Consider the following 24940-nt stretch of genomic DNA (forward strand, 5'->3'; position numbering starts at 1 on the left):
ATATTGGTCTGCACAGGACGCCAGGGTCATGTCCTCAGGTGTGCATCTGGAAAAATCAGAAGTTTGGTGCAACAGAAGATGCTTTACAGAGATGAGACATTTACTTACTGTCCCGGTCAGAAAATAGCGTGAAAGTTAATGTAAACAAATCAAAAGTTGGAGCAATCTAAAGTTTTTTTTAAGGTTTACAGCTTGCTGATCCACAAGCTGAAAGTATCCTTCCCATCACTGGAAATGTTACTGACTTGGGAGCCGTAGGACACCTATAATTTAAAAAAAATAATCATAAGATGGTGAATTTTGCACACAGGTTATAAAAAGTGCATGCCTTGTGTTTATGCTTACAATGACTTTGATTAAATTACTTAAATGCACACTGGTTTGTTGTTCTTGTTTCTGTGGTGAGCCGATAAATTAATTAGTTAATGTATCTAATATTGTGTTGGCCATATTTAAATAATTCATTATGGTTTTTTGGGGGGGAAAAATAGGATAAAATAAAAAAAATCGCATATTAAATCGCAATTGCAATATTTTGAAAAAAAAATCGCAATTACATTATTTTCCCAAATCGTTCAGCCCTATTCTGGATACTTAATATTCAAAACACAATTTTCTCATAACAGCGAGATCCTCCGAAGTAATTAATAGATAAGTCAAACATGTTTATGTCTCCCTGACAACCTGATATTAATCCATATTCAGGTTCATTTTTTAACAGGTGCAGCTTAACTTATTCTGAACACTGCATCACCGTCTTTCTCTGCTTTAATACAGCAGAGCTTCATGGTCAGTCTGCAGGGAAACTCAACCACTAATGTTATCCTCATCAACAACACTGGTTTCCATCCCAAGAATGTCAGATATGAATCTGGGAGGAAATTTGATCCATTTCCTCAGTGTGTCCCTCAGTCTCAGTCTCAGTCTCAGTCTTCTCTTCTCTTCTCTTCTCTTCTCTTCTCTTCTCTTCTCTTCTCTTCTCTTCTCTTCTCTTCTCTTCTCTTCTCTTCTCTTCTCTTCTCTTCTCTTCTCTTCTCTTCTCTTCTCTTCTTGAGACGAATATACACCAATCATGTTTTTAATATTGTAATAATGTCATCTAATAATAAAGTCATTATGATGTCTTTTATACAAATTGATGACAATTAAGTTTATGGTCCATAGTCTTGTGACATCCAGAGATACCTCGAAAAATACATTTTAACTTCTATCGTGACGTCACTTACCATATGAGAATAACTTTAACTCTCAAATTGTCCCTCCAGTTTAATTAATTGTGTAGATGTCTTGGAGAATGTGTTTTTGGGCCATTTTATTTGTTCAAGTTGACCTTGACCTTTGACCTATCAGCTGCAAAATGTCATCATCTAGATAAACCCATCCAAATAATGTACACACCAAGTTTGGTGCAAATCTATCCATGCGTTATTGAGTTATATTGCACACATACACACACACAATGGCTGTGTGCTTTATTGGCACGCAGGGTAATTAGCTCAACACAATAACAGACTCACAGATGTACTACAGTTTGGTTAGACATCACAAGTATAACATATCAATTCATATCTTCACTTAACTCCTGTACACTCCACCTTGATGAAGGTTAAAACTGTGTTCACAGTTCCCACAATAAAGATAAGACCTCTCTCCTGTGTTCATATCAATGATGCAGTAGAGATATGTTGTCCTCTACTCACTAACCCTACAGTCTTTTTACTGCCCTCTGTGATTGTGTTTGCCAAACATGAAGTCTCATAAAATCCCCTTCACTTCAGTGAATACACTGGCGTTGTGTGTTTACCCAGCTGTTCATTATGTACTGACATTGTGGAGAGAAAACCCGCCGCCAGAGATTCAGAAATAGGAGAGCAGCTTTTCTTCAGACCTTCTAATCCTTATGTGAAATTCCACCTGGCTGCAGAGACCTTGGTTTTAGTGGCACAAAACCAACAGGCACAATAAAGGATGTGGTGATTTTGATTTGTTTCTGATTTTCATGACCAAAAAGTTTTGCTTATGTAACCATTTCTTTCCCCAATTAAATCTTTTGGTGAATGCAACAAGTGCTCAGAAAAATGTAAATCTAAACATCCACGGTTCATTGACTCCATCTGCTGAGGATGGTCACGTGATACACATACTGTTGCCAAGTCGCTGATTCAATTATTTTACTTTGGCAAGATACAGACAGAGGAAAAATAAAAACAGAAGATGGACTCAAAGCTCGCCCTAGATAACGCTGCACTTGAGCCATTGGGTTTCAGTTGGCCGTGAGTGATGGTTCGTCTGTTGTGTGCTGGATCAACGTGCTCTCTCTCTCTGAGGAACAACCCCACATATCCAGGGGATCCTGCTCAAGCCCGGGATTAGATGTGACATTTAGGGGTCACAGACGGATGCTCTTGTTTTGTCCTGTGCACACATTCACAGTTACTGTGTTTTCAGGGCAAGGGGGTTTCCTTGTTCTGAATTTGGCTGCTCAGTGTTGACAGCTGAAAACAGACAGAATTTTTTTTTTTTTCATCCGCCACCACAACAACTTCGATGCTCAAGGAATTTATAACTAATATATGTCAGAACCTGCTGTCATTGTTGTGGCCCTGGTTGTTTATCTGGACTACAGGTACCTCTCCATACTCCCCCTTCTTCCATATAATGTACTGGGAGAGGTCAGTGTGGTTTAACTAGGAAAAGGTCACATAGAAAGAGGAACTTCATGGTCGTCAAAGAAAAATAATAGTTTTATTATTATTAATAAAGAGTCGGGGTGTTAGAGAGAGAGACGAGCCATGTTAATCTGTGTCAGGTCTCTTCTATTCTTAGCCGGCCCCGGGTGATGGCAGAAATATGAGAGACACACGTGCTGACAGGCCCTGACAAATTTAGAGACAGGGTCAGAGAACAGTGACAGAACCCTGTGACCTGTTTTAACCTCTAGATGTGTGCACTGGACATATGTATTTACACTAATTGTGTGTGTTGTGTTTGTCTGTAGGAGCTGTCCAGGAGTTTTCTCCCTGCATGGGACCTTTCTCATGTAGCTTTCTGTATATCTATAAAAATATAGGTATATCTCTATATATAGAGATATATCTCTCTCTATATGCATTGCCATTCCAAAAATGTGTCACAAGGAGATACAAGAAATACAGGAGATAAAACAATAACATTTAAAAGGAAATATAAAAAAATAATAAACTTTCATTTTTAATGTTGACTCCACAATATTTTATGTTGTCAATTGCCAGAAACCAACAATTACATGAAAACCACTGACTGGATCATTACTTAATGTTTTACACAGTCAGTCATTCATTTGTTTTTGGATTCTTATGTGAGCCCCAACTTGGAGGTGAGAGTTACTTTGGAAAATGCAAGCGGGCAGAGGGAGGACTTCCCCCTGCTTCCACATGGTGGCAGTGTAGGCCTGATTGAGTTCTGTGCAGGAGTCAGTTTGAGTTCACAACAAGTAAAGATAACGTGTGTGTCTGTTTCTCCAGCTTTCACTTCATCTCGACCTAAAGAATAATGTGTTTTGACCTGAGTCAGAGTTTCAGCTGCCACTTCAAGGCAGTTACTATACCTCGTCATCATTTTATCTCATCAAACAAATAGAACAAACCACTGCTGTTCTTTACTATTAACATTTGCCTCATCCACATAGAGACTATGAATAATATTTCAGTGGTGATGCTGGTTAACTCTCGGGACATGATACATTTTAGTCTGTCAGAACCAAAGGCTGAACTGACTCTCTGAAGATTTTTTTTAATAGGATCCAGTTTTCATATCTAAATAATAGAAATAAAATATCTCCTCCTGTAACTTCAATTCTTTTGGACTAAAACTGGACGGTTGTCTTGTGCGGAAATGTACAACTACAGCACTAAAAATATATAAAGGTATAAGCTCAAATGAGTAAATTTACAACATGTAATGTATGAAATAATTGTGTATCATTTTTTAATAAATAATTGTTAGGATTTGTGGCTGTAAACCATGTAATACATCTTTCTACCTTGTTGTATGTTTAAATTTAAAATCTTGATATTTTTTACAGAAGAAACAGTAAAGAAAAGATTAACATTTACACTTAGATTTTTTTTTTCTTAATTCATGCTCTATATGTCTCTGTCATTTGGTGTTTTATTTTTAAGCCCCAATCCCATTTCTCTGTCGTCAAAGTTTGATAACAACGTCTTTGGAATCATTACAATTTTTAATAAATGTATATTTTGCCCAAAATATCGATATCAGAAATACTTTACTTCCTAATATCGGTATTTGTATCGGCCCAAAACTATCAATATCACTCGAGCTCTGAATAATCCCGACTGAACTAAAGTGGAGTGGTGTAAACTAGTATTTCTCAAGTAAAGCACAAGTATGTCAAACTTGTATTCAAGCACAGTACTTGAATACGAATGAGTACAGTTACAAGAAGAGAGGAACAGTGAAGAGCTGTCATAGGTCGGCAAAATATCTTTCACCATGAAGCTCCTGTTTATTCCTCTGAAGGTATTGATTTAAAATACATCTTTACATTACACTGAACCTAACACCTCAGTGTGCTGCCTCCACTCTGCACCAGGTCTGTTGTCCCCTGGGTCCAGCTCCTCATACAGTTCGGTCGTGCTGCTGGATCAACAGCATTGTTGCCAGGTTGTCATGGCGTCTGATTGTTGAGTATCATGTCACGCGCCCCGTCACAGCCGGACCTCCATCTCTCCCAGCCTGCAGCCGGATCCCATGGACGCCGTGACGTTTACCTTGGCAACCCTCGAGAGACTGGGGAGGCAGGAGAAGCTGGTGCTGTTGGGTCACCTCATGTTGTAGCCCAAGTGTTTTACAGAATTAGGGTTTAGGGCTGGGTATCCAGTGGGAAAACAGCCCAACACTAAAATACAGACATTTTAACTAAGGCTCTGTTTTTTAACATAGTTGAAAATATGTATAAACACGTCACGTTGTCTCTTTTCTGATCAGAGTCAATTTTAGATAAACTTAACTCAGGACTAGAGTTTGGCCCTGACCATCTATCAGGCAAAAAAAAAAAAACTGTTTTATTTTGTTCTGGGTTGCTTTATTCCAATAAGTGCTGTAGAAATTAAGCTTTATTAGTATTATTAGTATTATTATAAATCAGCATAAACATATAATTAAGAAGTTAAGGAAATAAATCCTTATCCAATGTACTATTAGCCTGTACTGCAATATGCACTGTTTACTGTTATGTCATGTAATTTCTATGTTATCTAAATGTAAGTTAGCTGCATATTTGTGTATTATGACCAGTGGAGGAAGAAATGTACTTGTATCATAAATGAAAATACAAGTAAAAGTTCTCTTACATCATATTTATAAAACACAAGGTTTATGGAATTAAGGATAGCCATTATCAGTCTATTATATTATCATATATTATGTGTTATTGGATTATTATTGTATCATTAGCATTTAAGGAGCATGATGATGTTGCAGTGGGTTGAGGTGTTTTAAGTAGTTTATCTGCTTAGGTTCAATATGATTATTTTGTATGTAAAGTACAAATCTGTAGCAAGTTGCAAGTATCTCTGGCCTTCATATCAATGAATAGTGCAAGATTCCCCTTTGAAATGTGGTGGGGTAAAAGACTAAAGCGCCGTTGGTGTTGACCGTTGACCGATGGTACACGAGGGCGGCAAGCCTCTCTGGGATCCTGGTGTCTCCAGGGCGGCAGGTTCTCAGGGGCAGGGCTGTGAAAAGGGAAAGCCAGGGAGGAGACTCCGAGGCCGGGCCAGCTTACACGCCAGCAGGGGGTCTCATCACTCTCTCCACACTTCTGCTGTCAGGGCTTTTGTTTCAGTGGCATTACTCACTCACAAGGCTCTGCATCCCAGGTAACTGTACTGCTGAGCTGGTGCTGCTGGGGATGGGGGGGCGGGGTGGGGGGGCAGGGTGGGACAGTACGCCACTTCATCACAGCCCTCGCCAAACATGGATTAACCACATGATGGCCACAGAGGAAGGAAAGTGCATCAACCGGCTTGACTAGAAAGTGAGAGTAAACATAAATACTGTCGAAAAACAAAGAATAAACACAAGTACTGCAGAGAAAAGCAGTTTTAAGAAGACTGTCCTATTTCAATATTTCCATTTTATTCTACTCCACTACATTCATGAGGAAAATCTACTTTCCACTCCACTACATGTATCTGAAAACTACATTACCAGCTAAGATGTGAAAGTACAAAACAAACTTTACGATCAGTCTATAGAGCATGTTCATTGTTACACATTAAACTGTCCAATAGTCCATAAAACAGAGCAAGAATTTAAATACTGTTTATACATTATTATAAATATGAATATTAAACTCTGAAAGCGGGAAAAGGTCACTGATGTCTTCATATGATTTGATTCTTGATGTGATCAAGTAACGTCAAATAAAAATATTTCATTTCAAACTTTCAGACCTTATTTTTTATTTTTGTTGCACATTGAAACAATATTATGTTAAGTGAACATTTTATACTAAACTGTAGCTATAGACAACTTGAAAAAAACAACATAATAATGATAATAAGTACATTATTTCATACAGAAATGTAGTATGTTGTACTTTTAGGTCCACTGCATTCATTTGAAGGCTATAGTTGCCAGTCAATTAAAACACATGGGATTTTACAGACAAAATAATTAAACAAAAAAAACTAAAAGTACTTAAAGCACCTCAACAACAGCATCACGTTGTTCCCTACATGGTAATGCATCAATTATGATACTAATTCAATAACACATAATATATAAAATAATATAACAGGCTGCTTGGAGCCATTCTGCACATCAAGTACTTTGAATTGTGGGTACATTGTGTTGACCATTTAACATATAACAGGTAAGTTAAACTTTCCAAGTGTGTTTGTAATCACATATAACAGTGGGATATCTATAGATATATTTTGTACTGTATCATTATTATTGTATTTGTGTTCACTTCCTCTCGTAACCGTGTCCGGGGTAAAGACGCGGTGTAATAACAGGGTGCGGATTGGATGTCAGTTGTTTCTCCGTAACGTTAGAGCTCCGCTTGTCTTCTGCTTTTCTTCACACCTTATTTTCATCTACAATTCAAATTTAAAGCTTCTACCCCCCGGTGTCGAAAACCAACACGCAAACAGAAACTCACCAAGCAAAGACGTAACATGTTGAACATTCTTGCAGGAGTCACGCTGTGTTTTTTAAACGTCCCCTTTTTGTTTCTAAATGTTTCTGCATTTACTCAATAATTATCTTCGCTTTAATTCTCATCCGCCAAATTTGAAATGCACAAGAGAAAATATGATTGTTGCTGTTTCAAGACTCTTGTCAATCATTTCCAAACAATTTTCTCTTCTCCGATAAAAAAAAAGCAGAAACTGTCTTATTTTACAGCTCTGACCGAGGTAGCTGTCAATAAAAAAACACTGTCCCCTCATAATGTGGGATATTATCACACTATATAAACCCAGTCGTTATTGATGCCTTGTTTGACATGTCAGACGGAGAACCTCAGCATCAAAGTTCATTTAACCTTTATTTTACCAGGAAGCCTCTTGAGATACATCATCGCTTTTTACGAGAAATATGAAGCACATAAATAATTTACAACATTCACATACAATGTAAAGCACGATAACATGGGCCCTGAGGAAGAGAGTGGGACCATTTGAATGCCGGACATAAAGCTGATGTGTCTGCATATAATTTGTCTCCAAAGTCCAGGGTTCACGGTGTGAGAACTCCGTGAACCCTCTTCTCCAGAACTTGAAACTGGAGAAGAGGTGAACAGGGAGTTAAATGGCTTTCAAATGAAAAACAAAAACTTGTTTGACTCTTGATGTTTGAATCTGTAGATAAGCTTGCACCCCCAACCCTGAGAAGATGCTTGGCCTATGGGAGCAGTGGCAGTGCCGGTAGGACCACAGCATCTACTGGTGGGGACTGGTTACCACTGTTCAGAAAGACTGTGCCTTCCACTGGAGAAGTGGAAACATTAGAGACCCAGGAAGCTTTGCAGTTTTTAAGCCTCATATTTACTGAACTTTGATGTATCACGGTAGCTTGTGTAATGTGAAGTTCACATTGATGGCCTCTATGTATTGTTAATATTCTATATTGTTGTAATTGTCATTATCATTTATTATTATTATTATATCCTGTTTTACATTGTCCCTGTAAAAAGTCACCAACAATGAAAAAGAAACATTCTTAATTTTAACTCTTTTAAAATCTACTCACACAACATCCCAGTACACAACACGTAAACACCACATGTCAAATGCAAATGAAACAACAAAACCTCTTTACCTGTACAACAATATTTTTGGCCACAAAGAGGGTTTTTGTGTCTCCCTACACAATCTGGTGGATGATAACTGGTAATTTAGATCCACAGCTCAGGCAGATATACACTAACGTGTCACATGTCAGGGCCCACACATTTAAAGATTTGTCTTTTACCCCGACTTATATTCTATATGTCACCCTGTGGCTTTAGGCTGACAAGATGATTATTAGTTTCTTTAACTGCTGCTGGCAGACCGGGCCCCTCTGAAGAATTTTTTCCAGGGTTTAGGTAAGTTAGTCCCAGTGAAGTCAGATGTCAGTTGAGTCCAAGTCGAGCTGCAAAATTTAAATTCAAGTTAAGTGAGTGTTCACTTCTGAGATGCACAGAATTTTAAATGTGGCCATACCTGCATTACATTTGTGTACGCTGGTTTGGAGATTGTGTGTGTGCGCGTGTGTGATTGTGTGTGTGTGCGTGAGAGAGAGAGAGAGAGAGAGAGAGAGAGAGCTGTCTGCTAACATGAGCACAGCCTCGCCACCTCGCTCCCTCTTTCTGCTTGCAGCTTTGTGCACCATCAAAGGCCCTGAGCAAAGAGACATGGGCCTTAATTGTTGTGCTTTATCAGGGGAATAAAGGCGGGATGGGCATCAATTTAGAACGCCTTTATTAGACTACAAAGTGTGACAGACTGACAGAGAGATAATTGGCAGAGAGGGGAAAGGAGGATGGGATGAAAGAGGGGAAAGACGGAGGGAGACGAGGAAGAGAGTGGACGTGGATGGAAGCGTATTTGATCAGGCGGTGGTAGAGCGGATGGAAGAGCGCAGGATTCAGACCACAGTGAAATAAAACTGAGCAGATGAACTCGCTCCACTGGTTGAGGCTATGCAGCTTGTTCTGCAAGACAGACAATGAATTCCTCCATCTATAACTTCACAGATTTCAACTGAGCATGAGGTGTTGATGAAAAATCCAAATTAAAGTATTTTGTGGAAGGAAGTTAAATAAAATCAAAATTGTTAAGACGTTTTCAAAAATTGAAATCTTAGATCAGAGAATTATCCCAGTCAGACGTCTCACCTTCACGTTTTGAAGGATTTTATTTGTGTAAGAGTTTGTTATTTGTTGCGTAGCGTCGGGATGCACTGGCTGCTCGGCTCCCACAGCTTGTTAATGTGGCAGGATAATGTCAGCCTCCTTCTATCACATCTGAACTAATGTGTTTGTCTGATTGTCCTGTGGCAAAACGAGGACTGTAAAACAAAAGCTGCGGCGCAATTTCCAATCTGTCCTCGACACATCAAGCCAATGACATCGTTTAGTTTCCATTCGTGCAGAAGTGAGACGCGACTGCAGCGAGAGAAAACTGTCAAAATTCGATTTGATTCTTTTCCTGTTCTGCTCTGCGTTAGAGGCATTGGAATAGTTTTGCATTGTTGGGTTCACACTCTCCATGTAACACTGTCATTCCCGCAAATCTCTCTCTCTCTCTCTCTCTCTCTCTCTCTCTCTCTCTCTCTCTCTCTCTCATTCACACACTCACCGTCCGTGAGTTCACACACTGACTGTGCCACCCAGAGCCCCCGTCCCTCTCCTCTGCTCTCCACCCCTGACATGAATATATGAGTGTTTTTATGTGCACAGTGAAAAGGCGTCGCTGAGTTAAGTGGCCTTGTTGTATTCTGCTCCGGCTCTAACGGCCTCCGGTGGGGGGTGTGGACGAGAGGGGTGGTGGTGGGGGTGGATGAAGGAGAGGCCTGCAGCACCATGCCTAATCAGGCTTTCTCGCCAGGGTCAAGACTTTCTGTCTGGGTCCGCGGTGCTCCCTGCCACCGCGGACTCGTCCATTCAGGCGCACAATGTCCCTGTCAGTCCCGACAACACTTCCTGCCTCTGCTGGCTCCAGCCCTCGCAGGGATACACAATATTTCACAGCTCCCAACAATGGCCTGTCTGCCTGCACCCACCATATGGTTACTATGGGCCACAATATTGACACACATCACTAATTATTCAAAGAGCTGAGCGAGGGAGAGAGGGAGCTGAGGAGCAGGGGAGCGAGCGAGGCGTCAGTCGGTCGGTTTTCTCCCTGTAATGCAATGTGTGATGAGAGGGTCTTCATCCTCATATCACCTTTTCAACTATAGATCTGACAGTACAAATCTTAAATCATTATCTCCTCAGCTCGTCTCAACACGACATAAATAAAGTCACGTGACCTTACGACCTGGTGATTGATTGCTTTAAAATTGCCACGAAGATTTTATAGGACTCAAAGGAGCGGCTTTTAAAGTTTGGTCACTTTTGTTTTGCAGTGAGAGGGACAAGATGTGATCCATACTGACGTGGCTCTGTGTGAACAGGAGGACATCGGTTCTACAGTCTTTGGTGCATCCTGCGCATCTCTGTCCGACATATGCCGCCTCTTACTCCCACAGGAGCTTCCTTGCAAGGCGGGAACTAATACAACACCATCACATGATGTGACCTTTGACCCCCTGCCCGGATGCAGAAGTTCCTCATGCTGAACTCTGGTAGAGACTATGTCCGGGCAGTATTGTCATATAATACTTTTATGTAACATCCAGATAACATGTTTACTTTATTCAGTCGACTATAAACACAAAGAGAACAACATGAGGTGATTTGCTTGTATGAATACACTTAATTTTGCGACCCTGTAACTCTGCTGTACAAAGTTAATGTTTTACAACATATAGTAATATAAATACAAAATATATTTATATAAGTTGTTTTCCTCATCCTCACCCTGGAGGATCATTACGTCGTCTGCTCTACTATGAAATTATCTGATGAGTTAATTCAGCTTCAGAGTATTTTTTTATTATGTTTATTTATTTTAGGATAAACTGAGGTTGAGATTTTCTGGTGAATAAGTGAAACCTGTGACCTGCTGGTGAGTGGTGACAGTAAGGGATCCAGCCCCTGGGGACCATGAATATCTGCATAAACGTTTAAAAACAATCCCTCCGGCAGATGTTGAGAAATGGACAGGCGCAGTGTTTTTACATTTTTGTTGATCATAGGTTGATCTTTTGTCTTCATGAATAAAGGGTCAAACAATTTTTTCCAGATCTCAATGATAGGTCAGCCTCTAAGCCACATTCAGGATTAAATGTGTAAGGGGCCATCAGCGGAGCCCATGGGATCAGAAGAAAAGAACTATGGACACCTCGCAGTGTCTTCCCAGTAAGTCCCATTTACAACCCTCCACCCTGTCTCCATCAGTCCCTCTCCTGTCCGGCTCTGGCCCACCTCTCGCCACCCCCGGCCCTCTCAGAAGCCCCAGTTTGTCCCAGCCAGGCTGCCCCCTGAGTGGTGGGAATGTTCTCCTGTGCAACAGGCCATGACAGGCCCATGTTGGGACAGGCCTCAGCGCTCCACTCCACAGAGCAAGTGATTGACAGCCCTCACTGAGGGAGGTGGGATTCCTCATCTGTCAGTCAAAATGCCGCTGGAGATGAAGACGCGGTGAGAGGGATCGCTGGGGACATGTGACACGTTACGAGCTGGTGACTCCTCCCCTCCTCTCCTCACAGGTCCTAAGCAGCCAGGTGAAGTTAGCTTGTTGGCTGAGGGTGAAGGTTGCCACAGGTCCAGATGTTCCCGAGGTTTCTGGTCCCTCTCGTGGCTCGCTGTGATGTGCTGTGCCACATCTGTCTGGGCAGAGGTGTGCCATATTGCCTCCCATCTGCCACATGGCACACCCACACTCACAGGCGGAAACGGAGGCACACACATGCGGCGTGCCCAGAAACTGCCCATTTTAACCAGGGCCATAAATAGTGTAATTCATGGGTGTGAAACAGCGGGTTTTTAAGAGCGCTCAGAGGAACGGAGTGGAGCTGGACCCTTTGGCAGCTGATGGACAGATTTTCTGTTCCTGGTAGCCACATGAAACTCTGTGAACTGCACACCGAACGCACTGAGACAGCGAGGCAATGAAGACCTTCTGGTGCAAGAAAATTAGAGTCAAACCATCTTTGCCGTCCTCTTTCTTTTCTGATGTTCTGTCCTTGTGCGTCTCACCATCTGCCTCCTCTCGCTCTGCAGCTCGGCCTGAGTCTCACTCTCTGTCTTCCTGTTTGAGCCAGGGGGGCAGTACAGAAGCGAATGTCACCCCTGTCCCAATGTTACATGGGGGAAATTGACTCCTTAGCCTCGGTGCTGTCGGCAGCCATATGCTGATGTTTTCATATTCCAGAGAAATGAGGAGAGGGAGTCATAAAGGCTGCTAAAGTCAAAATTACAACCCTGGCTATCAGTGGCGAGGAGAGGGAGAGGCCCCTTCTGTCGCACCACGAGCGCTCGATCCCTCAGTCCTGCAGAGAGCCACGAGCTCCAGGAGTATTAACACCATCTTTTTCTGACATTGCTCCGATGGCTGGTCATTCAGTCTTATTCATGGCGGCTTCACTTTCTTATCAAACATTCACAGCGGAGGACGAGGCGCAGTTCACCCGCTCGGCTGATTGTGGCTTTAGGAGACATCACCGCGCTCCTCTGCACGGACCGTGCAGCTGTATGCAGCGTTTCCAGCTTATCTATATTTCATGCCTTTATTTGCACTCAGCGTTTAATTAGGCAGTTAGCAGCTCATTAAATTCTGTTGAGAGCAAACTTTTGCCTCGTTGCAAAGTTGTGCTGATGTTGAGCTTTTCCAGGCGACGGGGGATTTTGATTACCTTGCATCCAGAGTGTCATAAGTTATTATTGAGTTATGTCGTCTTTGTGGTTTAGCACCTCGTGTTTTCAGGGAGAACATTCTCTTCAGAGGTTTTATCCTTCTTACTGAGACAGATGGAGGAATAAATACTTGTTAAAGAAACTGTAGTCTCTTAAAACCAGTGATCACGTCAGTTTAAAAGGAATTCATGCTTTAGCTTCATTGCTGTGTGAATATGTTTGCACAAGTTTGGACTTGAATTTTATAATCGCACATAGTATTTATGATCACAGCTCCCCCAGAGCAAAAATGTAGCAATTATTTAATACGTCACAGATAAGCTCTGCCTGCTGTTCACATGGAAAACATCTCAGACAAGAGAGCAGAGTCAATCTCAACATTATATTTTCAGGGGAAAAAACTATGAGATAAAAGATGCTACAATGATCTGTAAATATGAGGGAAGCTGCAAAGTCGAGCGATAATTCTCAGTGAGAGGGACTCATTAGATCCATGGTTATTATAAAATATCAATTATCGTCAATTGTCCCAGTTTCGTCCCAGTTCAGCCGGAGTCTGGAGTTTGCATGTTCTCCTTGTGCTTGGGTTGGTTTTCTCCAGGTACTCCGGCCTCCTCTCACAGACATGCAGATTTATGTTACATCAACTGGAGACTCTATATTTGACCACACGTGTGAATGGTTCTTGGTAAACTGGCGTCCTACTCAGGTTGTGCCCGCCACTCGCCCAATGTCAGCTGGGATAGGCTCCAGCTCGCCCCACAACATTCAAAGGATTTTTTCTAAACTTTCAGTTTGTGGAACTGGCTCCATGAAGGTGTCAAATGTTTGTCTTTTGGATTTTCGAGGAGGGAATCATAAACGTGGTCCGTTGAAACGCTCTGTCAATGTCTCATACAGCCTTCAGACCAAACTGCCATCCTGCTGCTCATATAAGGAAAAGACTGAATGACGGGTGTTGACCTCTGCAGAGCAGACAGGCCTGCTTCTCTCCACGTCTCTGCTTGCAACAATTTCCCAACATGAAGCTCGTCAGTGGACCTTCAGGTCCCTTGTGGGCCAATCAGGGCGGTTATGTAAGTGTGGGGTGTTTGAAAATGGCGGTGGCCGGCCACTCAGATATGGCTTGTTGCTGATAATCGGTGGCGCGGCGTGGTGCGGCGTGCGGCTGACAGATGCCTGCTCCAGCTGGTACAGGGGGGGTTTATCGCCCGGTTGGAACGCGGGTCCTCACACCCCTCCACTGTGCTGGCCACCGTCGCCGTGTTTAATGAGTCACGAATTGCCTGTTTGTCTTCTGCTCCCTGCTGTTTCTGCACTCCCTCTTCCAGAACAATCCCTGAAACACATGCTGCTGCGGTCCGCAGAGCAGCCAGACAGGCAGGCTCAGCCAAACTGTTGTAAAGAACAAAGTTGTCATGTTTTTTCATTTCTTCCTATTTTTGTCTCTTTTTTTTCTTCTTGGTCATTCATCTAACGGAGGGATGGGTTATTCTGTAATAAAGCTTCCTTTTCAGATGCTGCGCCTGACCTCGCCAATATGGCTACCCTGAGAAACCAGTGCCCATTTGAAGCCCCTGACAAACACATAAACGACTCTATAATTGGGCCGCTTTGTTGTGCGAGGCGCTGGCTCGTCTGAAAGTGCCGTTCAACACTTTGTGGTAAATGGAATTGCATTATGACAACACATGGCAGTTGCTAAAGGAGCAGAAACTGGCACCGTGATAAAACACAAGCAGGTGGTGTTGACACAGAAATGGTTTGTTTTAAGTCACTAGAAAACCACAATTTGAAAAAAGAAAGTTTTCTGCATCAACAACAATGATGCAGATCACAAATCAGGCCAGCGACAGAACTGTGTGATTCAGCAAGAGAGTGCGGATCTGCCTCACAGTCCAAGGGAACACACAGAGAGGCTTGGATAACCATCAAATGGACCATGCAAACACACACACACACACACACACACACACACATACATTTACACATTCACAGAAGGGGTGTTTGTAGCCTGTTTTACAGGATGTTGTGCAAGCTGCCCAGAGTTTTGCCTTAATCTCACCTGTTTAATCTGCAAGGTTGGGCAACAGTTTCTGTAACAGGAACAGGTGGCTCACGGTGAGAGGTGGTTTTGTTAGCCTGGTGACCTCATTGGTCCTGGGGCACACAGTGACAAATAATGGTTGAAGGTGAGTCCAGCGGTAGGACCCTGGGAGATTGAGTTCCAGACATGTGGTCAGGCTTTGGATACACATGTAGGCCCATCCATTGAACGCCAATAGTATGTCCCAACACATCAGTTGTGAACAGCCAAACCAAACCTTTTCCAAACCCTTAACCATGACCAGTTCATGCCTAACTCTAAAAGGTTCAAATTTTAACTCTAACCATAGCCAGGACCTCAGAAATAACTTTTTGCTTCATTAGAACTGGGCTTTCGTCACGATCAGATCTACTGGTCCTGGCAAGGTCAGTGTTGATACTGGAAATAAGTATAACAAAATATGTACACATACACACACACACACACAGGGTGGCTTGGGGTGTCTGATGATCTGAAGAAGTGAGAAGTATCTGTGGAATCTTGGCACCGTCCGGATTCGGCCCAGTGCCGTGAAATCCTCGTTCCGCGGGGGCTGCTCTTTGTGGCCGGCTCTGGGTTCTCAGAGTGGCATTCTTCTCATTGTACAGGTCACCGAGACAGAGGCGGCTGGCCTGAAAAGATCCTCGGTGGGGGGAAACAATGGCTTAAGGCAGCTCATAAATGTCTCCTGTTCAGCTTCGGCCCATTGACTCTCTGCCTCCCTGCCAAGAAGGGCACTGTCAGACCAGCCCCTCGTTCTAACAGCTTAATTAGCAGAAAGAACAACAATGTCCAAACCTGTTTTGACTCAAATAAAAACAAGAACAGACACCGAAGACGTTCACTCCACCTCTCATTGTCCCAGTGCAGCCTGAGATTTCAGAGCTCTGTTCTTTTCAGCTCACTACAAATAAAACAACATTCCTACACTGCTCCATGAGGAGCATGACGAGCGGCTGATCTGAGTTCTCAGCTCTGATCATAACGGTTTAAAAAGGAGGATTCGGATTTATTACTGTGTTCTTATGTTAATTATTACAACATCTTCCTTTCACACTGTGCGTTTGTTAGTTCATATATTTATTCTTTCAATTTACAACTTTTAAGAACCAGAAATGCAGAACTATGGATACATATTCCTATGTGGGGGTGAATCCTTAATCGAAAGTTGTCCGACTGAAGGCTTTGCTCCAAACTCAATATGATTTCCCTTTGATAATGGTGATGATGATAATGCAGTTAGCATTGTGATGCTAATGCTAGTTCTTGGCGTCACCACACTATTTGTTTTGAACTTTCTTATTGCTGTTGACGTCTGACTGACTGATGGGTCGTGTCCTTCTGACTGAAACACTGTGTCTCTCTTTCAGTTCGTCCTCCTACTTCAATGTTTCTGTCAATCATTTGGGTTGAGTTGATGTTTTTGTCTCCAGCTTCTTCATACCTCTCTTTTCCGTTCCTGTATACATGATGATGCTTCTCCCACATCATTCACGCACCATCTCCTTGTCTTTCTTTGGTAAACGTGGTAAACTGTGTGTGCCCTATCATTCCATATCCCCGCTGTCACTCTTTGCTTCGTCCCTTTTATCTGCGGTTCACATCAAACACTGGCACCAGATTGATTCTCGTGTGAACAAGGCTGCAGTAGGGGGCCAGGGACCTCTTCCCCGGGCTTTATAACTCCTTCCCATCCCGTTTACAGCTTCTTTGGGCCCCATGGCCCATCACACAACACTCAACACACACACACACAAAACACACACTCTGTCCACCTCCTGCAACACTTGTCAGAGGCAAAAACAACCCATATCAACAATTTGCCTTTTTACGTATTAAGCAGAAAATCTCTGGTGTTTCAGATGGGCTGTTTAGTACTAGTCAACATGACATTTGTCCTGTACAACACTCAATGCACAATGAGGGTTGTAAACAAGTCAGACACTAAATGAAAAGAAGTAGAATACCAAAAAGTTGCTTTATCTATACGGGTTGATCTCTTGTCTCAAAGTTAGCCTGTTCCGGAGCAGGTTAGCCGTTCTGCAGTAGTTATCATGTTGATTTGCTTTGATAAGAAGTGAATGAGCTTCGTAGGACTGAGTTAAACCTGAGAGTACCTCTGTGACCACAAATCCTGCTGTGTAGTACAGGCCCAGGGGAACAGAGTGAGATGATCCTTCTGAGCCACACCTGCAACAAGTCAGGGGGAGTGCCCTGACATATTGCAAGTCAGGTAAATCAAGGTAATTACATGTTGCAGTATTCAAGTACCAACTACTCAAACGTATAACAGTTGAGCTGTAGGTAACATTGAAACAAGTTGTGCAAGCATAAACGTGCAAATTTACCCTGAGGCTCTGACGTATGATCTTGGTATCTTGACTAAGAGTCACGGATGACAAAGGTAGGTTCAGAGAGATTTGTTCCCGAAATGAACAGTACCTGGTTCACAAGATGTTTGTGTATTCATTATGTGTAGGATCACATTCCTTTATGTGTTCATTCACTCTTCTTGCTGCTGAAACATCCTTAACATTTGCTAATGTGGCTCAAAGCAGAGGGTTTCTACCACCTTTGATGCTGTCCAGCATTTTGAGCTCCGTCCAACTGATGTCCTCCTCATCACATATCCCAAGTCAGGTAGAAAATCCAACTTACAACCAGGAAGTGAAGAAAAGTAGGTGCTACCTGGGCTCATTTGGGTCAATCTGTATGTTCCTACATATTAAACATATGTTAATCTGTAGGCTCGGTTTGGATGCAACAGATCATTGTCCAGATCATGGATGAGGCCCACCCAGAACAGGCAGAAGATGCCAGCAACAGGAGCCGAGTTTCTTGGTTGGAGGAAAGATCTGCAGATGACCCAAACCGAGAAAGTCCAGACCCTCGGATCTTTGGCACACATCTCCCCCCTGACATGTTGCCCCTCGCAGTGAAAAGCAAGCAAGTCAAGGTAAAAGCACTTTGCTGTATTCATGAACTGAGTTAATTTCCTATACTCTGGACATTCATGTGTGAACGAATTGACAAAGAAAAGCTTATGTTTGTTGAGCTGTGAAAACAACATTGAATCTAAGATTATATTAATATTTTTTGGCAAAAGGCTGTTTATGTCTGGAGGAACCCGAAGGATGTCCTGGTGTCCTTCTATCACTTTGCTCAGAGTTGTGTTCCCATGGAAACACCAAAGAGCTTTGAGGAGTTCTTCCAGCAGTTCCTGGATGGTAAAGGTAGGTTCACAGCAACTAGTTAGTAACTCCACCAACATCTGTCTGTATGAGGAAAGCATATCTGGCAAACCATTCATCTTACGTGCATTAACATCCTTTATTCAGGTGTATTTGCACACTCGCTGAGAAAAATACATTAATATGAATCTGACATATTGTAGCAAATGGATAAATGGAGGCAGAAGCGATATCTTTCAGTCAGCAATGCACACATTCAACGACACACAATAAGAAAAACATGAATATATGAACCTGTGTATTATTTGAATAGCTTAGTATTGAATGCACAATAAGAGCGTAGCTATGTTTATACATGGCACTAGGACCAGTTTAATATAAAACACAATTTTACACAATATATATAGTAGGGGGTCCCTGCTCCATCTTTCCATGAGTTTGGGGGTCCTTGGCCTGAAAAACGTTGAAGACCCCTGATGTAGAAAATATGTATGAATAAATCTTCATTTAAAAGGTTGAGAATATGTATTTATGAAACAGCCTAGAATAGTGACAAGTTTCATTTACTTTCAGAATATTTTCTTTCTGCTCTGACTAGTTTTTCTTAAACAGTTTACATGGGATCATGGTTTGATCATGTGAGCGAGTATTCTGCAGCACGTAACCAACTGAACATCCATTTTGTGCAGTATGAGAACCTGTTGAAGGTTGGTGACATTCTTGTATATATTGCAGCAACTAATAGTCAACAAAGAAGCATTTATTAAAGTTTATAAAAGTCCTTATCATGCACGTGTTTGTCAGACAGATTTTTACGGATGTACAGCTCTTGAATGCTTCCTGCAGATTTTGGATTCAAGACATTCTGTTTCATAAATTCAGCAAAATAATGACATGAAATTATTCTCAAACATCTGCCACTAACAGGACCTCAGAGGGGAAGTTGTGAAGCTTTGTTCTTTCCTTGGACAAGACTTGACGGATGAAGCCATCGATCTTGTGGTGGAGAGCTCCACCTTCAAAAACATGAAGACCAACCCCAATGCAAACTATATGGAATTACTCGAAAAAGAATGCTACAAGAAGGAAACCATGCGTAAAGGTTTGTTACCCCAGTGATGTTGCATTGGTTAAACTCTTTATTTACATTGTATACACCGTGCAAACATGCAGTCTAAATGTTTTACATGAACAGGGGTGGCGAGCGACTGGAAGAATCACTTGACTGTGGCCCAGAATCAGCGTTTTGATGAAGTCTTCAAAGAAAAGATGAAGACCCTTCCTCTGACCTGCATCTGGGAGATGAGTCAGTAGCTGCTCTCCAATTTAGCTCAGCTCACTGATTTTCTCCCTCAGTGAATTTCTGATTCACCAGCATCAGAAATTCATCTCTTTTTGCTGCTCAGTTGCTGCATCTGTTTTCATCTGGCCAGTTTTTTATCTGCATCTGAGAGTTCTGCTGCCGCTTCAATAAAATATCTGAAGTAAGAGAAAACTGACTGAAACTGCGAAACTTCTGTTGACTTCCAATTCTGCTGTCACTAATAAAGTTAGCATTGTGATGCTAATGCTAGTTCTTGGCGTCACCACACTATTTGTTTTGAACCTTCTTTTTGCTGTTGACGTCTGACTGACTGATGGGTCGTGTCCTTCTGACTGAAAGACTGTGTCTCTCTTTCAGTTCGTCCTCCTACTTACATGTTTCTGTCAATCATTTGGGTTGAGTTGATTTTTTTGCCTCCAGTATCTTCATACCTCCCTTTTCCATACCTGTATACATGATGATGCTTCTCCCACATCATTCACGCACCATCTCCTTGTCTTTCTTTGGTAAAGGTGGCCCTTTGGCACCTCTTCATACCTCCACAGCTTTATTTCTGCTCTTCCCATTAATCTCCCTGTCTATGTGTGCCCTATCATTCCATACCCCCGCTGTCACTCTTTGCTTCGTCCCTTTTATCTGCGGTTCACATCAAACACTGGCACCAGATTGATTCTCATGTGAACAAGGCTGCAGTAGGGGGCCAGGGACCTCGTCCCCGGGCTTTATAACTCCTTCCCATCCCGTTCACAGCTTTCTCGGGCACCCTGGACCATCACACAAAAGCACAAGATACACACACACACACACTCTGTCCATTTCCTGCAACCCTTGCAAAACATTTTACTTGCCATGTCAGAGGCAAAAACAACCCATATCAACAGATTGCCTTTATATGTTATTAAGCAGAAAATCTATGGTGTTTCAGATGGGCTGTGTAGTACTAGACATGACATTTGTCCTGTACAACCCTCAATGCACAAACAGGATTGTAAACAAGTCAGACACTACAGTAAAAGAAGTAGAATACCAAAAAGGGGCTTTATCTATACGGGTTGATGTCTTGTCTCAAAGTTAGCCTGTTCCAGAGCAGATTAGCCGTTTTGCATTAGTTATGATGTTGATTTACTCCGCTAAGAAGTGAATGAGCTTTGTTGGACTGAGTTAGTCCTGCAAAACCTGACAGCTGCAAATCCTGCTGTGTAGTAAAGACCCAGGGGAACAGAGTGAGATGATCCTTCTGAGCCACGCCTGCAACATGTCAGGGGGAGTGCCCTGACATATTGAAATTCAGGTAAATCAAGGTCGTTTACCTGTGCAGTACAAAACATCAACAGGTATCTAATGTAGCAGTTGAGTTGTGGTAACATTGACACAAGGTGTATGTGCATTGACGTGCAAATTTACCTTGAGGCTGCGTACGTCTCATTGGAGGATCCCAGAGGAATTCCTGGTGTCTTGGCTAAGAGTTTAGATGAGCTTTGAAGATTAATTTCATCAAGTCATGGATGACAAAGGTAGGTTCAGAGAGATTCGTTTTTTAAATGAACAGTAGCTGGTTCACAAAATGTTTGTGTATTCATTATGTGTAGTATCACATTCCTTTATACTCTACTTGCTGCAGAAACATCCTTAACATTTGCAAATTTACCTTTTGGTTAAGGCAGAGGGTTTCTACCAAGGGATTTAAGATTGCAAAAATTCAAAGACAGTTATTCCCTGATGTTTTTCTAGGCTATTACCTCTTAATGTGATAAATGTGTTTATGAATCTTATATTTTTGTAAGGGTGATAGAATATGAAGTGGCCTTTTCCATTGCCAAGCCGAACTGTAGACCGGAGTTCTGCACGGTCCTTTTTTTGTAAACCCACTGGCAAAGCTCTGCAACAGACATTACCCAGCTCCTGCAATTAACCAGAACCTGTTATGACACATCCTGTAACCCAACGTGTAACCTGTGATTAAGCACACATGCGCCTGACACAGTCAGACACAGTCAGACACATCGACTAAGTTATGTCCTCCTTCTCCTCTAAATCTCCTGGCTGAGTTGAGTTCTTGTTAAAGTATGTGAATTGTCGCAGTAATTGTGCTCCTGCAGCGGTCACTGTTCTTCAACAGTGACAGCATGCCTCGTCTCGCTCTATTGATAGCTTTTTCCTAATAGTTGTGTCAAATTTTATTTTCTCAAAGATGTTTTCTGTCATTTTGGGTAGTTGTGTTCACATTGATTATATGCTATAAGTGTTTGTTTCTGAAAGTTTTGCTTTAATTAGTTGTTTGGTGCAATGAAAATGTACGTTTGAGATAAAGAATCTGTGCAGTCAGTCTAAAAACATTTAATTGAATAAGAGAAGAACAGAAACACCAGATGTACTTGCTTGAATGTTAAATCAATAGCAGGAAGATTTTGTGCAGCTGCCATCTCAGAGCAGTGAAAGGATCAGGTGTCAGCTGGTTTTACCTTTGTATGACTGAAAGTCGCTTTGATATCTTCGATGACACAAATAAAGTCAGGTGACCTAAAGACAAATGCTTCATGAATCTCTTTCCTTTGTTTAATTTGAGGATCCATGGATTCTCTGGACTTAGTGAGTCCTTACCTGTTCACGTACAAAAAGAGGAACTTTCTGGTTAAGGACAAATTGAGACCCAACGACCTCGACACTCTCCAGCATTTTGAGCTCCGTCCAACTGATGTCTTCCTCATCACGTACCCCAAGTCAGGTAGAAAATCCAACCTATGACCAGGAAGTGAACAAAAAATATGCTAAAGATTCAAAATCCTATGAATGCTTAGTAAAAGAAACCTTTCTCTGGTAGGTGCTACCTGGGCTCATTTGGGTCAATCTGTATGCTCCTATTAAATATGTTACTCTGCAGGCACAGCTTGGATGCAACAGATCATTCTCCAGATCATGGATGAGGCCCACCCTGAACAGGCAGAAGATGTCAGCAACAGGATCCGAGTTCCTTGGTTGGAGGAAAGATCTGCAGATGACCCAAACCGAGTAAGGCCAGATCCTCGGATCTTTGGCACACATCTCCCCCCTGACATGTTGCCCCTCGCAGTGAAAAGCAAGCAAATCAAGGTAAAGCACTTAGCTGTATTCATGAAGTTAATTTCCTATACTCTGGACATTCATGTGTGAACGAATTGACAAAGAAAAGCTTATGTTTGTTGAGCTGCGGAAAAAAAATTGAAGCCAAGATTGTATTTATATTTTTTGGCAATAGGCTGTTTATGTCTGGAGGAACCCGAAGGATGTCCTGGTGTCTTTATATCACTTTGCTCAGAGTTGGGTTTTACTGGAAACGCCTTTGAGCTTTGAGGATTTCTTCCAGCAGTTTCTGGATGGTAAAGGTAGGTTCATATCAAATTGTTAGTAACTCCACAAACATCTGTCTGTATGAGGAAAGCATATCTGGCAAACCATTCATCTTACTTACAATATCATCCTTTATTCAGGTGTATTTGTTCACTCTGTGAGAAGAGACAAGGCTCAATTCAGTCAATATTCTGCAGAAATATTTAAAAAATGTGTTAATGCAAGTTTTAGTTAAAGAAAGAATTTCCAACAAATTAAGAAACCAATATTCATGTAGAAAATATGTATTTATGAATCTTGATTTACAAGATTGATAGTATGTATTTATGAAACAACCTAGAATGGTGAGAAGTTTCACTGACTTCATAGTATTTTCTTTCTGCTCTGACATGTTTTTCTTAAACAGTTTACATGGGATCATGGTTTGATCATGTGAGCGAGTATTCTGCAGCACGGAACCAACTGAACATCCATTTTGTGCAGTATGAGAACCTGTTGAAGGTTGGTGACATTCTTTTATCTATTGCAGCAACTAATAGTCAACAAAGAAGCATTTATTAAAGTTTATAAAAGTCCTTATCATGCACGTGTTTGTCAGACAGATTTTTACGGATGTACAGCTCTTGAATGCTTCCTGCAGATTTTGGATTCAAGACATTCTGTTTCATAAATTCATCAAAATAATGACATGAAATTATTCTCAAACATCTGCCACTAACAGGACCTCAGAGGGGAAGTTGTGAAGCTTTGTTCTTTCCTTGGACAAGACTTGACGGATGAAGCCATCGATCGTGTGGTGGAGAGCTCCACCTTTAAAAACATGAAGACCAACCCCAATGCAAACTACAAGGAGTTCATCGAAAAAGAACGCTACAAGAAGGAAACCATGCGTAAAGGTTTGTTACCCCAGTGATGTTGAATTGGTTAAACTCTTTATTTACATTGTATACACCGTGCAAACATGCAGTCTAATTGTTTTACATGAACAGGGGTGGCGGGCGACTGGAAGAATCACTTGACTGTGGCCCAGAATCAGCGTTTTGACGAAGTCTTCAAAGAAAAGATGAAGACCCTTCCTCTGACCTGCATCTGGGAGATGAGTCAGTAGCTGCTCTCCAATTTAGCTCAGCTCACTGATTTTCTCCCTCAGTGATCCACACTGCAACTGCTTTTCACCAGCATCAGACATTCATCTCTTTTTGCTGCTCAGTTGCTGCATCTGTTTTCATCTGGCCAGTTTTTTATCTGCATCTGAGAGTTCTGCTCTCCAATTCAGCTCAGCTCTTTACTGCAGGGAATGATTTTCTCCCTCAGTGATCCACACTGCAACTGCTTTTCACCAGAACCAGAAATTCATCTCTTTTTGCTGCTCAGGCTAAAAGTTTGTTTCCTCTGTTTTCATCTTTCAAGCCTTTTATCTGCTTCTGAGATTTCTGCCGCAGCCTCAATAAAATACGTGAGAAAACTGACACACTTATGTAGACTTCCATTTCTGCTGTCACTGAAAGGTTCAAGTTTATCGCACAAAATCGCTCAGTGAACATATCCAATACATACACATGGTCATTGTGGTGATTGAACACCTCTTGTCTAGCCAGGGCTTTGATGAGCTGTCAATAAATCCACCGGAAACAAGAGTTGTTGTGACTCGTTTCTTCAATTGGACGGTCAACCATGAAGTTCAGCTCTGGGACAGTCTTGTGCCTCCCTGCGCCAGTGTTGTCAATTTATTGACTGCGTGAAGACGTACTGCCGCCATAACTTATTTTTTTTAACATAGAGGCCCCTTTGAGAGCGTCCGTGGCTGAACCATATTTAACCTTTCTGTGTCAGACCACCCGCCAGTGGATGGGCCTCTAGTGGCCCATTCACCACCACAGTTGCACCGACAAGCTAGCTGAATATGATATAGAGCCGGGCCGCGGACAAACCACTCGATTTATTCCCCACAAAACCCAAACATCTTTTGAAGATGCGTTGTGCGCTGCCTGACA

General features: G+C 42.0%; 2 protein-coding genes across 2 annotated transcripts; both read left to right on the forward strand.

Annotated features, from left to right (window-relative positions):
• The first annotated feature begins 17886 nt into the window (after nt 1–17886).
• On the forward strand, nt 17887–19648 carry LOC133966329 (amine sulfotransferase-like). The gene is made up of 5 exons (XM_062401220.1): nt 17887–18060; nt 18211–18337; nt 18908–19002; nt 19223–19397; nt 19491–19648. The coding sequence occupies exons 1-5, from the start codon at nt 17887–17889 to the stop codon at nt 19607–19609; spliced, it is 690 nt and encodes a 229-aa protein (XP_062257204.1). The 3' UTR covers nt 19610–19648.
• Nucleotides 19649–20946: 1298 nt separating this feature from the next.
• On the forward strand, nt 20947–24583 carry LOC133966328 (amine sulfotransferase-like). The gene is made up of 7 exons (XM_062401219.1): nt 20947–21133; nt 22186–22344; nt 22501–22709; nt 22855–22981; nt 23353–23447; nt 23668–23842; nt 23936–24583. Exons 1-7 carry the CDS (start codon nt 21121–21123, stop codon nt 24052–24054), a joined length of 897 nt encoding a protein of 298 aa, XP_062257203.1. The 5' UTR covers nt 20947–21120; the 3' UTR covers nt 24055–24583.
• Nucleotides 24584–24940: the final 357 nt, after the last annotated feature.

This window comes from Platichthys flesus, chromosome 12 (assembly GCF_949316205.1).
Source record: "Platichthys flesus chromosome 12, fPlaFle2.1, whole genome shotgun sequence".
Taxonomy (NCBI): domain Eukaryota; kingdom Metazoa; phylum Chordata; class Actinopteri; order Pleuronectiformes; family Pleuronectidae; genus Platichthys; species Platichthys flesus.

Coding starts and splice junctions, on each gene's coding strand:
- LOC133966329 (XM_062401220.1), top strand. CDS start 17,887: ATGGATGAGGCCCACCCAGAACAGGCAGAAGATGCCAGCAACAGGAGC. Junction 19,003..19,222: donor AGTATGAGAACCTGTTGAAG/GTTGGTGACATT, acceptor TGCCACTAACAG/GACCTCAGAGGGGAAGTTGT. Junction 19,398..19,490: donor GAAGGAAACCATGCGTAAAG/GTTTGTTACCCC, acceptor TTACATGAACAG/GGGTGGCGAGCGACTGGAAG.
- LOC133966328 (XM_062401219.1), top strand. Junction 22,710..22,854: donor TGAAAAGCAAGCAAATCAAG/GTAAAGCACTTA, acceptor TTTTGGCAATAG/GCTGTTTATGTCTGGAGGAA. Junction 23,448..23,667: donor AGTATGAGAACCTGTTGAAG/GTTGGTGACATT, acceptor TGCCACTAACAG/GACCTCAGAGGGGAAGTTGT.